This window comes from Rhea americana, unplaced genomic scaffold, assembly GCF_003343005.1.
Source record: "Rhea americana isolate MKP2758 unplaced genomic scaffold, rheAme1 scaffold_191, whole genome shotgun sequence".
Taxonomy (NCBI): Eukaryota; Metazoa; Chordata; class Aves; order Rheiformes; family Rheidae; genus Rhea; species Rhea americana.
This window is the reverse complement of record NW_028186050.1, coordinates 1483499-1499280: the sequence shown is the minus strand read 5'-3', so window position 1 is coordinate 1499280 and position 15782 is coordinate 1483499. Positions and strand designations below refer to the sequence as shown.

At 38.6% G+C, this 15782-nt stretch overlaps 1 protein-coding gene across 2 annotated transcripts in view; it reads left to right on the top strand.

The window, feature by feature from the left end:
• Positions 1-15194, top strand: part of PI4KA (phosphatidylinositol 4-kinase alpha) — a 60771-nt gene extending 45577 nt beyond the window's left edge. Inside the window, exons 39-54 of one of the 2 annotated variants that reach the window (XM_085302746.1) lie at positions 698-788; positions 1582-1749; positions 2325-2378; positions 2602-2722; positions 3039-3168; positions 5247-5317; positions 6265-6337; positions 6454-6524; positions 7123-7232; positions 7865-7969; positions 8474-8599; positions 8927-9047; positions 9723-9882; positions 11115-11204; positions 12060-12143; positions 14492-15194. In XM_085302746.1, coding sequence (XP_085158872.1) covers positions 698-788; positions 1582-1749; positions 2325-2378; positions 2602-2722; positions 3039-3168; positions 5247-5317; positions 6265-6337; positions 6454-6524; positions 7123-7232; positions 7865-7969; positions 8474-8599; positions 8927-9047; positions 9723-9882; positions 11115-11204; positions 12060-12143; positions 14492-14543 — 1627 coding nt within the window. In that variant the 3' untranslated portion in view covers positions 14544-15194. Of the gene's footprint in view, positions 1-697; positions 789-1581; positions 1750-2324; positions 2379-2601; positions 2723-3038; positions 3169-5246; positions 5318-6264; positions 6338-6453; positions 6525-7122; positions 7233-7864; positions 7970-8473; positions 8600-8926; positions 9048-9663; positions 9883-11114; positions 11205-12059; positions 12144-14491 lie in introns of those variants that run through there. The other variant, XM_085302745.1, reaches the window with a different exon arrangement.
• Positions 15195-15782: the final 588 nt, after the last annotated feature.

Here is a 15782-nt window from a genome sequence, read left to right as displayed (position 1 = left end):
TTCCTGCTGCCTTTCTTAGGGGTTGAACAAGTGCTGACACTGTAAGTGCTGATGGCACTTACTCCTGTTTACTGCAGTCTTACATCTTTTCATACCTGACTGAGATCTTTGAATAAAAAGAATTAGACTGCTTAATAAGATACACATTTGGCTCAGGCTCTAGTGGAGTGAATTCCTTCTCTACCATGGCACATAGGCTGTTTTCTTCAGAAGGAATCATGATCAATTTTGAAGAATATTTCACCCATTAATGGGTGTATCATTTAAACAATGCTAAAAGCATCTTGAAATGAAGTGTTCTACCTATATGTTGGCTTGTGCTTTAATTGGTATAGCAGAGGAATTTGCATAGTTGGCTACAGAAGGGAAAGGAAATTCTTTCCCACTTACAACAATAATGATTTTTGCCAAGTAGAGTTCTAAGCACAGATTTCTATAGAATCTCAGACAGTATTTTTCAGCCAAGAATTTGATAGTGGGCTGAAATAATTGTGGTTTATACAAAGGCATTGGATGAGGACTAGTTCTTCCTGAATCCTCTTTTGACAGCATATTGGTTCCTCAATGTACAATATTTTATAGTTGGGCTGTTTGTTTATTAAGCATGTACTTTCCTGCCTTTTGCTGTTCTCATCTTCTGACAAATAGAGATTGTTGAAATTAATTAATAATGTTTTATATTGCTGGTTATACTTAGATTTAAGAACACTGAAGCTATTGGAACAGAAGTAACTCGCCTGGTTCGGCTGGACCCGGGAGCTGTTAGTGATGTTCCTGAAGCAATAAAGGTATTTGTTAATACTAATATTCTAGCAGCCTCAGATTGGCTGTTTTCTACAGATCTGTTGGAAAATATGGTTTTTATTTAAGGCAGAATGTGTTCTAGTGCTAAGCATGACTCAGTGTAGAGAAGGGAAATAGGATGCTGAGACAAGAAGCACAGTATTATGAGTGTGTAGCTAGCTAGCTGATTGTACATCTTGAATTKGACCTATTCTTGCCATATGTAAAGCATTCCAAACCCCATTAGTTTCAATACAGCCACTATTTCTCTTCTTTTCACGTAACGTGTAAAAATACCACTGGACTCATCATGGTGATGAGCTTCTGCTGAAGTTGATTTCAAGTCTAACCCATTTTCTTGGTGTCGAAAGAGGCAGTCCCTCCAAAATGGAGGAAATGGCTCATGCTGATCTGCAGTGGGGCACTGTAGTCACGTGAAGGACAGTCTCATCAGAGCTGCAGTCTGTATATCACCTGTAGATAGATGAGAGATAATTTGTACTTTTGACAGTTATAAAAAGGCTCATCCTCTATTCTTTCTCCCTATGCTAGATCTGCTGTATTATGCTTTTTGTAACTCTACATCACTAAGCTCATTCAGTGATCTGGGAGGTGAGGTGATTCTRGTAGTTAGGTTTCCCTGGAAGAACAAATGCTTTAGATGAATAGTTTTGTAAAGTAAAATGTAGCATCATTTTCCATGCTTTTAAGAAGCTGGATTATAGCGTTACAGCCTGAGTATTACCCAGGCTTTACTGAGTCCTATAAACTCATAGTGTGTCTGACCTGCTCTTTCAGTACCTGGTTACGTGGCATACAATTGATGCTGATGCACCTGAGCTCAGCCATGTTCTGTGCTGGGCACCAACAGACCCACCAACTGGCCTTTCCTATTTTTCAAGCATGTATCCACCTCATCCTCTAACAGCTCAGTATGGAGTTAAAGTCCTGCGATCTTTTCCTCCGGTAAGATGTCTTCCAAGAGAGCCTAATACTTCAAGTAAAGTTATGACCTCAGTCGTCGTGATTACAGGCTTCATTTTAATACTGTGAAGAGACACATATGCTAAATGGGCAAATCACATTGAAGGAAGTGTATAGATTGAGATGAAAAGTTAAAAGTTGGTTGTCCCACTTACTACTCACATATTCAATTGCAAGTTCTTTGTCTTTTATAGATCACACCAAGCTGAATTCTTTAGACCATTACTCTCAAAAWTTTTTTTTTTCAGTTTTCAGATTCTCTTCTCAATGGAAAGGTGTTTCATCTGAGGCAGTAGAAGGCTTGATTTTTTTTAAACTTTTTATAAGGACTGTAAATACATATTTGTTAATGATACTTTTGAAGGGAGTCACTGGGCAGAAAAAGCCTTTGATTAGAGAAGGTAGCATATACATAGTTTAAATTAAAGTAGCGGTGCTAGTAGAAATTTTGTTCATCACCTAAATAAAGGGAGCTTTTCTGTGTACGTGTGAACTGACTTTACTTCCAACTACTTAATTAGCAATAATAATTAAAAAAAAAAAACTTCTTTTTTCAGGATGCCATTTTATTCTACATTCCACAGATTGTACAGGCACTTCGTTATGATAAGGTAAGGGGACCTGAAACAGCTGTGTATGAACCAAGCAAATTTTTAAAACAACTTTTAGACTTAAAACTGTAAATTGGACAAAACTTAATTTTAAACTAATAGTTAATATGTCCAACTATTAAATAATTTTAAGTTTTGAAGAATAGCTGTTAGAAGCAGTTGACGTTGAGTCTCCTTGAGTTGTAACAATCTTTGATTGTTACTGGACTGCATACTGTTGCAGATGGGTTATGTTAGAGAATATATCCTGTGGGCAGCTGCCAAATCCCAGCTCTTGGCTCACCAGTTCATCTGGAACATGAAAACTAATATCTACCTGGACGAGGAAGGACACCAAAAAGATCGTGAGTGCTTTAAAATTTAATCTAGCTTGATTCTTATTCCTTGCATCAGTTCAGACTAAAACTCTTTCCTGCCTTCTCAGGCAGGAGGAATACTTTTAGCTAGGGAATTTCTCTTTTTCATTTGAAGAAATAGAGCCCACTCTATAGAAGTATTCTGCCTGAAAGAATGCATCAAAAGAGATGCAGCAATCTTTGCATCAATATCTTTTTTTGGTTTTATTATTCCTGCTAACCAAAGATGGCTATTTTCATTCCTCATATCATGTAGCTCTCTGAAATAAGCTTCTAACACAGTTTCTTTCATTTTTACGTGTAGCTGACATAGGGGAACTTCTGGAGCAGCTAGTAGAGGAGATAACCGGCTCGTTATCTGGCCCAGCTAAGGAGTTCTACCAACGGGAGTTTGATTTCTTTAATAAGATCACCAATGTTTCAGCCATTATCAAGTAAGTTGTGCTCGTTTGGGACTCGCTGTTCTGGAAATTACCTTGTTAAAAGGCTAAGTTGATTTTAGAGGCACTGGGATACTGTTTTCAGGAAAAAAAGAATGAATTACTCCTATGATAAGAAATGATATTTTTTTAATATAACTTAGAGTTGTTGTAGGATGCAGAGGCTTGCTTTTCTTTGACTTCTAGGGATAATTTGTATCTGCTCTGATCTCAGTATTCTATGCTTTAAGCAGGACTTAGCAGTCCTTCCACCTGAAACAGCTGTAACATTTTACTCTGAAAGTACATGGCAGTAAACTTGAACGTAAGTTTTAAAAATAATTTTAGCAAATATATTGTGGTTCATCGTGGTGGAAGGAGGCTCCACAGAAAATTGYACTGAGACAGAAATGGAGTTGGTAAAACAATCAGTGCTCTTATGCCAGCTGAAATCCCATCTGTTTAGTTATATTGTCACCTGCCCCATTAATTTGACTTTTTGGATAGGTGACCAACATTATCTTGAAAAGTTGGCAGAGTTTGCTTCAGGCATGCTCTCTCTCTTTTTTTTTTCCTCCCTTATTATAACCTGTTAGGCATATTTGTGTGGAGTTAAAAACAAACAAAATCACCAAAATCTCATGCATGCTTTACTTTCTGCTAAAATTCTAAGGCTTCATGAAACTGTCTTTTCCTCTTCACAAAGATATTTTATTGTGTAGTGTGGTCTCTCTCCTTCCTCTGTAAATTGTTGTTACGGAAACAGATTTGATGTTATGCACACTGGATTGTTCTCTTAAAACTGAAGATCTTGCTCACAGAGAGGCTCTCATTGCTAACTGTAAAGACTGCAGTGAAAAAATATAATTTAACTTTTATAAAGCTTGCCAGTAGAGGGCAGCAGCTCAGCACACAAGCTGTGTGACTGTAAGTGCAGTTTTGTTGCATATTTTTAAAACATTCTCTGGTGTATGAAAGTAGTTGAAAGTCATACAGAATGTATTTCCTGGAACACATTTCCTTTAAAATGAAGCCTTGCAAACTACCAGCTTCAAGGCATCAGGCTAATGGACATTTGCATTACAAACTGTCAAATATTAGATGTCATCTTTGTGCATGCCCAAATGCTTTCACCCCATAGGATGAATTAAAAGGRGAGTTTAGAATCTCAATATCTTGACATTTGGGATGAAATCAAATCACCTTTTGTTAGGATCAAGTCATAATTAAGCAACTCTAAGTAATTAAAATTTGCAAGCATTTCATTTTGTGCTTCAGCTCTAAGATGCAAAAAATCGGAAATTTAGACATCTCCCAAGTAAAGACAATGTCGAAGAAATGTGTTTGCTTTGTAGAGGACACAAAAGAATAAATGTATCATCTATGATGATTTCATTGTCCTAAGTGTTATGTTGCTGCTTCAGTAGTCTACTGTGCTACTTGAAACCATAGCATAAGTAAACCTTTCACTTGCGTGCTTCTACGCCAGGTGGATATGCAATTGCATGACTGAATTCCTTAGGCGGCTAATGCAAGTCCCTGTGCAAATTGGGTAATTGTACATACTAATTGTTAGCCCTGTCACCAATTATGCGGTTGGCACCTGCAGTTTTGCTAAGTACCTGAACAAATTAAGCGTGTAATTACATAGGCATTTTACTGGCTTGTCTTTTTTCAGTTAGTTTATGCCACTTCCAAAGCAACATTTTAGTTCTGGAATAAGGCCCACAAGGGAGATTATATTGGTATAACTACTGTGGTGCTTATAAAAGAGGAATTTTGCTCAAATTTCTGTATAAGAAAGAAGCCTGATTTATTTAATTCACATCTCTGATGCTGTTTGGGTTTGTCAAAAATCTGTTTGTCATATATGACATTTTACAAATCAGCATTAGATCTTAAAAAAAAATCGTAGAAAAGGTTCTTGTTAGCTACTCAGCCTTTAAATCCACTAGAAGTGGTACAGTAAGAGAGCTTTGTCCTTTTAGGAAGAAACTTTTTTAGTGAAGTTTGTATAAATTGGAAACAAATTTTAGACTAGTAGATGAAGTAGTATGTAGATAAATTAAATAATATATTGCTCATCTTTCTAGGCCATTCCCTAAAGGAGATGAAAGAAAAAAGGCTTGTTTGAGTGCTCTGTCTGAGGTGAAAGTGCAGCCTGGTAAGAAGTATTTTAATCATAATATATAGTGGGCTTTTTACATACTGCATGAGTATATACTTTTATAAGCAAATCTTGAAATCTGGCAAGGGGCTGTTCTCAGTTTTGGTGCTGGCAGCTAAGCAGCTGTTCTTCTGTTTCTCTTTAGAAACATAGCAGCATGCTTGCACTCTCTCTCCCTCTCCCCCCCGCCACACTGTATGTATATGTATTTTTTAACCCAAACAGTAATTTCTCTGTGATGTATCAAAACTGCATGAAAATTAAATACTTGCCCAAAGCTCTTAAAATCAAATTAGGTAACACACATAAGGAATATGAATAGCAACATATGTCTGAAGAGGGAACATGGTAAACTTTTTCTTCCAACTACTTTCTTTTTTAAAAAGATGAGGCATTTTTAAGAAGCTGTGTGAAGCATGATCTCGAGAGTGAAGCATGTCCAGTTTCCTTCATTTTTCTTTTTCTCTCTTAAACAGTCCCTTGTTGCATTGTTATCTGAAGGCCCTTGCATCTTCTGAACATACATTTTCCCCATCTGAATGTTCCCTTTAAAATGGAGTTTGATGAAAGCTTTTCCTGATCTTTGTCTAACAAGTCTCAGTTCTTCTACCAYGTATTGGTTAAGGACATTCCTAGTGCAGTGGGACATGCTGCTGCCACGTCTTATTAGGGACTATTGAAAGAGAAGTCCTGTCTGTACATTTCTGTAGTAAAGATTCTGCATTATTAGTTTGAAACTGTATTGTATTCATTTCTGGCAATCATGGACTAATGGAAATGATAGCTTTATCCTTTGCGGCTCCCAGACTGTAATCTCTAGTTTACCTCCAATGCAGACACTTCTGAATTAAATAGGTATTAAAGTTACAGACACTGAAGTTAGTATTCTTCCATTATCATACTAGCCAATGAATTTGTTTGCAACTGTCTGCTCCGTTTTGCAGGCTGTTACTTGCCCAGCAATCCTGAAGCTATTGTTCTGGATATTGATTACAAATCAGGAACTCCTATGCAGAGGTAACATGTTCATGTTGTATTCCTCCATTAAATTAATTTAGCATATTTAGATGTTTTTCTAGAAATTCTTACTTGGCTACTTTGCACTCATCCTCTTTGTATTTATCCCAATTCAGTGCAGCAAAAGCACCTTACCTGGCCAAATTTAAAGTGAAACGATGTGGAGTTAGTGAGCTTGAAAAAGAAGGTTAGTAAATGGGTCTTAACATTGATGCTACTAATTAAGAGTCAACAATTTCTTCAAAACTGCCTGTTTTCAGTGGCCTGTACTGCAGCAGTAAAGTAGTTTCCATATTGAACTTTTTCCACGTAGATTCAGATCAGAAATTAAACTCTTTAACAGGGAGGGAAGAATAGAAATCGTCTCATTTCTGAAAACTTAAATTCATTTTTCCCAATTTTTTAGTTTCTGAAAGCAGACCATATAGGTATCCCGAAGAAATTTTATCAGTTACTTTAGACTAGTTTAGAAACCAGAGAAAAGCAATTAATTTATAGACTGTAGTGAACTCCATGCTTTTTGGCAGCCTTTTCTCATAATAAATTTTGTGGGAGATTCTAGCTGACTAATGTAATTTAGGCATTTTTCAGGTGGACCATGAAGGCTATTTTGATGTCTATGTTCCAGTCCTGATACAGGAAGGAACTGTCTTGCAAAATTTACCTTGCAAGGCAGAAATTTCTACAGTGGACCTGTAGTGACATGTTGTGTTTTTCAGTGGTGGGGGTATGTTGTGATACAAAAGTACTAACAAACTCTATGTCTGGGTGTACTCTTTTTGCAGGTTTGCGTTGTCGTTCTGATTCCATAGATGAAAGTGCAGAAGAAGGGGTGGACAGTAAGAAAATTTGTTGGCAGGCAGCTATCTTCAAAGTGGGCGATGACTGCAGACAGGTACAAAGCTATCAGGCTTTGCAGTTACAGAAGATAGATGTGTAGGTAACAATATACCAGAAGAAGCATTCACGTATTTTTCTTTGGAACCCTTAGAGTGCCCCCTTAGGGTCCCTATGGACTGAGGAGAGAACTGTGTTGTCCCACTGTAGAATATCTGTTTTGGAAACAGGTCATGCTCTCGAGACAGTTTTATCTACTGCCATGTTTTTAAATTCTTTTTTTTTGGAGTTTGTTTCTCAGCTGATAACAGAATACAGTAGTAGCATATTGGTTACAGTAATTTTTTCCAAGCTGATGTGTTGTGTAGTGAAGCTTTATTGTTTTTAATTAAGAGGGAATGTTAGCTCTTATAGCTGGAGTTTAGTACACCTCTTACCAAAGAATAATGGAAAAGGTTGTTTTTCACAGGTCAGCAGTTAAATCTTCAGTGTTACCTGCTACCCACTTAAACAGCATTTATCTTTTCCCTTTTTAATTTCCCCTAGAGCCATAGTGAATGCACAAGCACACATCTGCAGACCTTCTGGGGGAACTTAATGCTCACTTCAGAGTTCTTCAGAGCATTTTGTAACCTGACTTATGATCCGTAACCCCTATAATGCTTGTGCAATTTTTTTCTTGTATAACAGGACATGTTAGCTTTACAAATCATCGATCTCTTCAAGAACATATTTCAACTGGTAGGCCTGGATCTTTTTGTGTTTCCGTACAGAGTGGTGGCCACAGCTCCTGGGGTGAGTGGACAGTTAACTCCAGAACTGTAGAAAATAATTGCTGGTTAAAAAGACCTTCCCCTTTTTTTTCTTTTCTTTTTTTTCCTTTTTTTTTTTAATTCCCCTCAGCACATACAAAAATTCCATTCTGCAAGGAAATACTGCCCACATAACTTATGCCAAATATTTGGAGTACCAGCAGCAAAAGAGTCTTTCCTCCCCTGCTTCCTGCTTTTCTAAAGCTTTTGGCTCTGAATTTTTGCTGCTTGTGGTTATTCATGTTTGCTGTTTGATTTTTGGGGGGACTGCCTTGTGCAAGTCAAGGAAAAGTCACAGATCTTGTCTTGTGTTGCATGGAAGTTCTCGGTGTTTGGATCTACTTCTTTTATGAATAAACTAGAAATTCTGTATTCAGTGATCTATGGGCTTCCCCACATTTCCCAAGGGAGCTGTACAAGTGCCAAGAGCCAGAACAAAATATATGTTCGGAACGTGCTTTACAGACCTGTTTCTCTTCCCCTTCAGTGTGGTGTTATTGAATGCATTCCTGACTGCACATCCCGTGACCAGCTGGGCAGGCAGACAGATTTTGGGATGTATGATTACTTTACAAGGCAATATGGAGATGAGTCAACCCTTGCATTCCAGAAGGTAAAATATCAGTTGGCAGGCATAGCAAAATTCAACCGAGAAACATTCTAACTATAAGGAATAATGACAAATAATTGGGTAATGACTACCATAATGCTGTATCTGGTTTCTGATGCAGATAATCCATTTTTAGCTATGAGTAAGTTAGCTAAGGAGGTTATTGCTACTGTAGATACATGGAGAATATCATTGAACATTCAAACTAATCATGAATGAGGTGAGACGGGAACAAAACACTTTCTTTAGCTGCATCTACTCCTGGGTGAAGAAAAGAGATACCAAGTTCTCTGTGTTCTTCTGATTTGCTGTAACTTCTTCTTTATACAGGCTCGTTATAATTTCATCCGCAGTATGGCTGCATATAGTCTTCTCCTGTTCCTGCTCCAGATTAAAGACAGGCATAATGGCAACATCATGCTGGACAAAAAGGGACACATCATTCATATTGGTCAGTTACATCTACATTTGAACTTCTATAGTCATCTTTTCATTCTGCTGTAATGTATTATTCATAGAAGATAATAAGCCATTTCTGTTTTGAGATCAATCTATATACTGTGTCATGATTTGTAAATATATATGGAATTTTCTATCATACCTCTTTAGGATTGTGTGTGTGTTTGTGTTGGTTGCTTCTGTGTAAATTTAACTTCACAAAATTTTACCAGCTTCAGAAAAGTATATACACACATACACATTTACCTAGTGTGTGTGTAGATATGTATGTATGTGGATATGTGTGTAGATATATAAATGTATCTTTGCATTCCTTTCATCACTGTGTATGGGTGTGAATTAAATATTAAATTTGACTAATAAATGTATATAGTTGTGTGAGACTATAACCTCTGCTTTAGACTTTTTTTTTTTCTGGAACTCCAGTGATGTTTTGGCAAGGAGTTTACTTGGCATCATGATCTATAGTCTAGTCTAATGTCATAGTTGTGATTCATAGTCATGATTCTTTTGATATTCTTATGCTTCACCAAAGCTTATTTTCAATTGGTAGGAAGATGAGAAATAGTTATTAATATGTAAAATCCACCTTTCCTTTCTTCTGTCAGCTTCAACAGTGCACAATTAACCAACAAAGTATCTGAGCCGGCTTATCTTTTGTGCACAGATTTTGGATTCATGTTTGAAAGCTCACCTGGAGGAAATCTGGGCTGGGAGCCAGACATCAAGCTGACTGACGAGATGGTGATGATAATGGGAGGAAAAATGGAGGCAACTCCATTCAAGTGGTTCATGGAGATGTGTGTCAGAGGCTATCTGGCAGTCAGGTGAGGCATTCCTAATGCTCAAAGCGGAGGTGTTTGCACATCTAAAACCAGATGAGAAGTTAAATAATAATAAGTGGTTTTTTTTGTCAGGGGTCTGAGGCTGTCTATTACGTCCCTTAATAATGATGCTGACTGTCCGGGTACAAACTTTGAAGCAATTTAATAGCCTTGCAATTTTACAGTCTGATTTTGTTCTGTTCTTCTGTGACATTTGAGATGTTTGTATTGTGTTTAATAAATGTAATGTTCTCCTTTCTTCACTCGATTTAGTATGCCATTTAAACTTTGCAGTAAAAAAATTACAGGAGAATCAAAATTGTTCTCATTTTTCYTAATATGACAACCATTGTTTCAGCTGGAGTTAATTAGGCAGGACATGTAAAATAGTGCTACAACTTTTGTTGTAAAATAGATTTTAGTAGCCTAGCTCTAGCTATTATTGCCAGTCAGTCATGGTTAAGATTTTTGCAACTTTACCTTGTGCTGTACTGAGCAAACAGGGATTGATGTAAGCTGCAGGAGCACTGCTAAAATTATGTAAAAAGAGTGTTGCATGTGAGTAGCAGGAGGACAGTATGACACAGTCCAGATAAAAGCTCATTCTATCACAGGTATGAAGTATTATTGATGTTATCTTACAGAATAAAAATTTCCTCAGCTAGCAAACCCAAAAGGGTCTGTCTTGAAGCCAACATCAATTTGCTTCCTTGAGGGAGAGCACTCTGGAGAAGTTTTATTTCAAAGCAAAGATGTCCTCCAMGTAGTAGAGTAATAGCTTGGTAGGTAATAAATGTTCTGAGTGGGAGGAGAGGAAGGAGAAGGGAAGCTGGGCTGGTGCAGCAAAGAATTCCATAGAGTGATTAGGAAATAAAAGATGATGTGTTACTGTGGTATTGTTGGTTTCAGCCTTTTTACTGTTTTGATGCACTGATTCACTTTCCTGTGCCAAAGGAGTGTTGTTTAGCAAAGTACTGCTTTGTATAACCCTCCTTGAGGCTGTTCATCTTGCAGCATTCTGAGTGTCTTATAGTTGACATCAGGGAATGAAATTTAAAGTGACAGATTGCAAGGAATGGTGTAGCTCCCTCAGCAAATATAAGAAGATTACATGTGTAGATTTAACTACAGAAAAAGGTGTGATCCAGCTCATTGAACTCCTCAGCTTGCCAGCTCTACTTACTAAGGATGCCGAAGTTTAAGTACTGTAACCTTTCTGTCCTCCTTTTCTCTAGGCCTTACATGGATGCTGTAGTCTCACTGGTTACATTAATGCTGGATACGGGGCTGCCCTGTTTCCGAGGGCAGACAATCAAGCTGTTAAAGTAAGTCAGTGTATGTATAAACTGAAAAGTACTTACACATTCTTTGTAGAGTGTATGTTGTCACAAATCATGCAGTGAGTATAGTGTCATGATATCCAAATGTCTTATGTGTTAGTGTTTTTAAAAAGTTTTGTTTATAGAAATTCTCAAGAAGTAGGAATTTCCAAGGTCTTTTCACAGAATTAAATTCAGGCTCTGTAATGACTGTGCAAGTACATGGATTATCTCCAAGTTCTTAGCACTAGCAAAACAAGACTGTAATGGAAAGATCTGGCTTAATGGAGATGGTCTATTCCCAAGTCTGAACTCCTCTCAAATGGTGTTGGAATCTTAGGCGTAGCAACTTTAAATTTGTTCTAAAGAAAATGCAGTACTGGATATGAATATGTTGTAACATCAACAGTTTAGGCAAATACAAGTTCTAATATGACACTTCAAATAGCCCTCCAGGCTTATGCCTCCAGCATTAGCTATGCACCTACTATTTGCTGCAGATAACTTCCTACAAATTTCCTAAAGATGCACGCAGATTCATAAGGTATGATGGGCTGGAACTCAAGGTCATTGCTAGCTGCACTAATATTTTAAAAACAACAGCTGTTTAGAAAGAGAGATCTGCTGTTCCTAGAGTTACCATTAAACTGATCAAAACTTCACAACGTCTGTGTCCACTATAAAACTTAAAGGAAGTGCTTATTAAAATATTACATAATTTGATCAGGGTAGTCTCACAAGAAGTAGATGTTTGCTGCAAATGAAATCACACAAGCTCAGCCTGGTGTTGAAGACTCATTTGTATCATGCTCAAAGGAATCCTCACTTGTACTCTTGCTTTTTGTGTTTTTCTGCATATAGGCACAGGTTCAGCCCCAATATGACTGAACGGGAGGCTGCAAATTTCATCATCAAGATCATCCAGAATTGCTTCCTTAGCAACAGGTTTGCTACCTTATGCATGTGTTCTCTCTAAGGCTAAAGAAAAAGTGAACCAATTAGCTGGTACTTTGAGCAGAGCTAAAAAGTATAGTCTTACCTCTCAGATACTAAATATTGTCTCTTTGTTAAGTATTAGATAATGTGGGATAGCAACTTTGCTTCTGAATATGTTGAATCTTCTCTCTTTATGTTGGAGAGGAAGGCTTAAACCCAGGCTGATCTAATAATAGTGCTATCTGCTCTAAAGAAAGGAAAAATTACTGTCAAAGTGAAGCCTGAATGTTAAGCATTTTGACTGTGGTGTTGAGGGATGTCTTACCCTGCTGTTGGAGTGATTTGGCTAGGTCTGCTATGTCCTTGTAGGGTAGGGTCATCTCAGACTTATAAAGGAATGAGTATTAAAGAATGGTATTGGATGGCAACAGGAATAGCATGCCTACTTGTCAGAATGAAAAGAAAATGATCTTGAAGCTTGTTGCCTTTTATTCTGTAAAAGAGAACATTTCTTAAAAACCTCTTGCAGGGCCACTGGACTGAGCAAGAATGAAGCTCAAACAGGAGTACAGTTTACTTTTGAAAATCACTTTCTATAGTTGTTTGCAGGCATTTCAGAGGGGTATTCAGGCAACCTAATGCACGCAGTAATCCCTGCTATGTGTACAGTAGAATGTGAAGACCTGTGTACATACTAAGCTGCTGGTCTATGCAGAAGTATGTTGGGCTTTCTATAAATGAGCTCTCATCTTTCCACTGAATTTTTCTTTGTGACTTGATATTGCATTAATATGTTAATCATTTTGCTAGACCATATGCTACTTATTGTATTATATCATGCTGGTTAGGAAAAATGCCTTGAGTATAATACACTTTGGCAATGTGGTTTTTGAATGCCTGTATAGCTGGGCCATTTTCACTTGGGATCTACCAGTCAATTAAGTTGAATGGACTAAACAGTTCTGTCTAGATACCTTAGCAATTAAAAATCAGCGTAACAACCAGCTAGCCAATACACTGTAGTATTTTTCCTGTTTATCTTAAGTGCATGTTTTATCAATTTTGATAAGAGCTGCTATTGACATTTTCCATCTATAGCTCTTGCTTCTGCTCCATCCTTGACATGAGCCTAAAGAACCRTAGCTGACTGTTGCCATAAAATACAATGGTCAGTTCTGTCACCCAGCCAGTCATTGGGCATGTATATATGTATATATGTATATATTTATATATCCCACATAATACAAATATTGTAGGATATAGTGAGGAGTTCAGGGCAAACACATGGGGTCAGCCTGGGTCAGGCCGAGATTATTGACTAGGAAAAACCCTGCTAGAACAGAACTGGATCATCTGGTGTCTACTAGTACATCTGCTCAGCACTCCAGATTAGCATTGGGGTTTATTAATTCAATTACACTGTTATGTGAATGCCCAGACCCAGCTTAGTTCTGGCAGGTTTGAGATTCTCTGCCTGTGGCGTGGTTAGTCTGTGACTTGGATAATCTCTGCTGATCTGTTACAAGGCATAGATTTGCTTGTTCAGTCACTCATCAGAGATGTTGCTTTTAATGCTAATATTTCCTTTGTTAATTTTATTTTCATTATGAGACGACTTATTTTAGTTTACTGCTTTTATTTCCACATGCTGCTGGCTTTATGCAGCCCCAAAGATCTTTCTTAGTGTTTTTCTTCTAAAACAAACTGCCAGTGTAATGTGAGGTGCTTCTGCCTTATCCAAGCACAAGCTCCAAGCTGCTGTTGCAGCACAAACGTGTTGTGTTCAGGAGAGCAGCTGCATATGTCTTACTGTTCTTGCCACGGTAAGAGGCATGGAAGTAATTTGTTTTAGCACAGCAGTACTAAAAAACTTAGAGGGAGAAAGCTCACTTAACTGACCAGGTTGGGCTACAGCCGTTACCTGAACTGCTCTTCCATCTCGGTGCTGCTGCTTCAGGCCCAGTTCTGCTAAATAAGTTTTCACTCAAGTTAGCCTTTTAATGGTAGTGTTACAGTTCAATTTAATGAAATTTAAACTGTGATTTAAGGAGGGGTGAGAGGAGATGAAGTGTGAACTGTTTTTTGGAAATATGGTAGCTGCTGATCCAGTGATCCCTTTTCCTCAGCTAGCAACATCAGGACTGAACAATCTCTGCTAGTTTAAACGAGCAAAATATTATATGTTATAAATAACAACAAAATGGGCTTCACAATGCCTTCAGAGTGTGTAGGGCTAGTTTTGATTAGAAGTTAATTTCCTTCACCCATGTTTTGCCTCTGTGGGGTCTGGATGTTTGTTTTTTGTGACAATGGCYGCAGTGTTTCCAAATTTCATTTATTTTGCTCTCCTTCTTCAGGAGTAGGACTTACGACATGATCCAGTACTACCAGAACGACATCCCGTACTGAAAAACAGAAAAGGTTCAGTGAAACATGCAACCCAGTGCCCTCGCTCCAAGCTAGTAATAGGAGCTGCTTGGTCACACCTCGCTGTCTTCCACCGTGTGTGTGCGTGCGCGTGTTCATGTGGGTACACATTTTGTGGACATTGCAACAATCAGATTCATTCCTTTCTCCTTATCAGGTCATATATATATATATATATATATTTATTTATTTCTTTTTTTCTGGGGGTTTTTGGAGTTGGGCTGCAATCGTAATAAAAGTTGTGCTACGATTATGAATGTGTGCAAGAGCTAAAGCTGCAGAGTTTAATAATTTTTCATGCAATGCAAAGATTTTATAGCAAGTTTAAAACGTAAAAACCTTTCCTGCATGACCCCAGGGAATGCCATGGACGTGAAGGGTTTGGAATTTGCTTTGGAAGCAGAAACATGGAATTGCTCTAACTTTACTGTAGAAAAAAAATTCTGATAATCGTCCAAAGTGGTGATGTCTCTGTTGCTGTCTTCATACTTTGCACTATACATGGTCTCTGCAACGTGGTCAGTATTTCATATGTACATGAAGAATGTATTTTTCCTTTTGTGTGTTTTAAAAAAGAGACTCTAATGAAAATATATTTAATCTATAAAATATAATAAAAGATGTTAGCCTTTATTGTGTTCACTGCAAATCTTTGGACAKCCACTGAGTTTTATTTACATACCACACCATTTTGCACATTTCTCTGCTGGCTGCTGTGACCATCTCCCCCAGAAGAGGAGTATGTTCCCTTCAGGTTCCCATCCCTCTGAAAGGGTACTTTTTTATACTTTTTTTCTTCTATGAATAAATGTTTTGTTCAGGATTCACATACTAAGGACCTGAAATCCAGCACTTGAGGCGCTGCTTCCGCCCTGCTTCTTGCTGCTGCTCCAGGTGTCCCCGGGCCGCTGTCGCGCCTCAACTGCGCGCACGCGCCGCGCCCCCTGCCCGCGCCTGGCCGGGCCCTGAGGCGGGGCCGCGCCGGGGGACGGGGCGCAGCGCCGAGGCGGGGCGGGCGGCCGCGCTGTGAGGGCGCAGCCGGGAGGCGAGGCAGGTTCCTCCATAAAGGCGGCTCGGCCCGGGCGGGACCGCGCCGGGAGGGCTCAGCTCTGAGGCGCGGCGGGCGCAGCCCGGGCGGCCGCGCCGGGAGGGCTCGGCTCTGAGGAGAGGCGGCGCCCTGAGGCGAGGCGCGCTCAGCCCGGGTGGCCGCGCCGGGAGGGC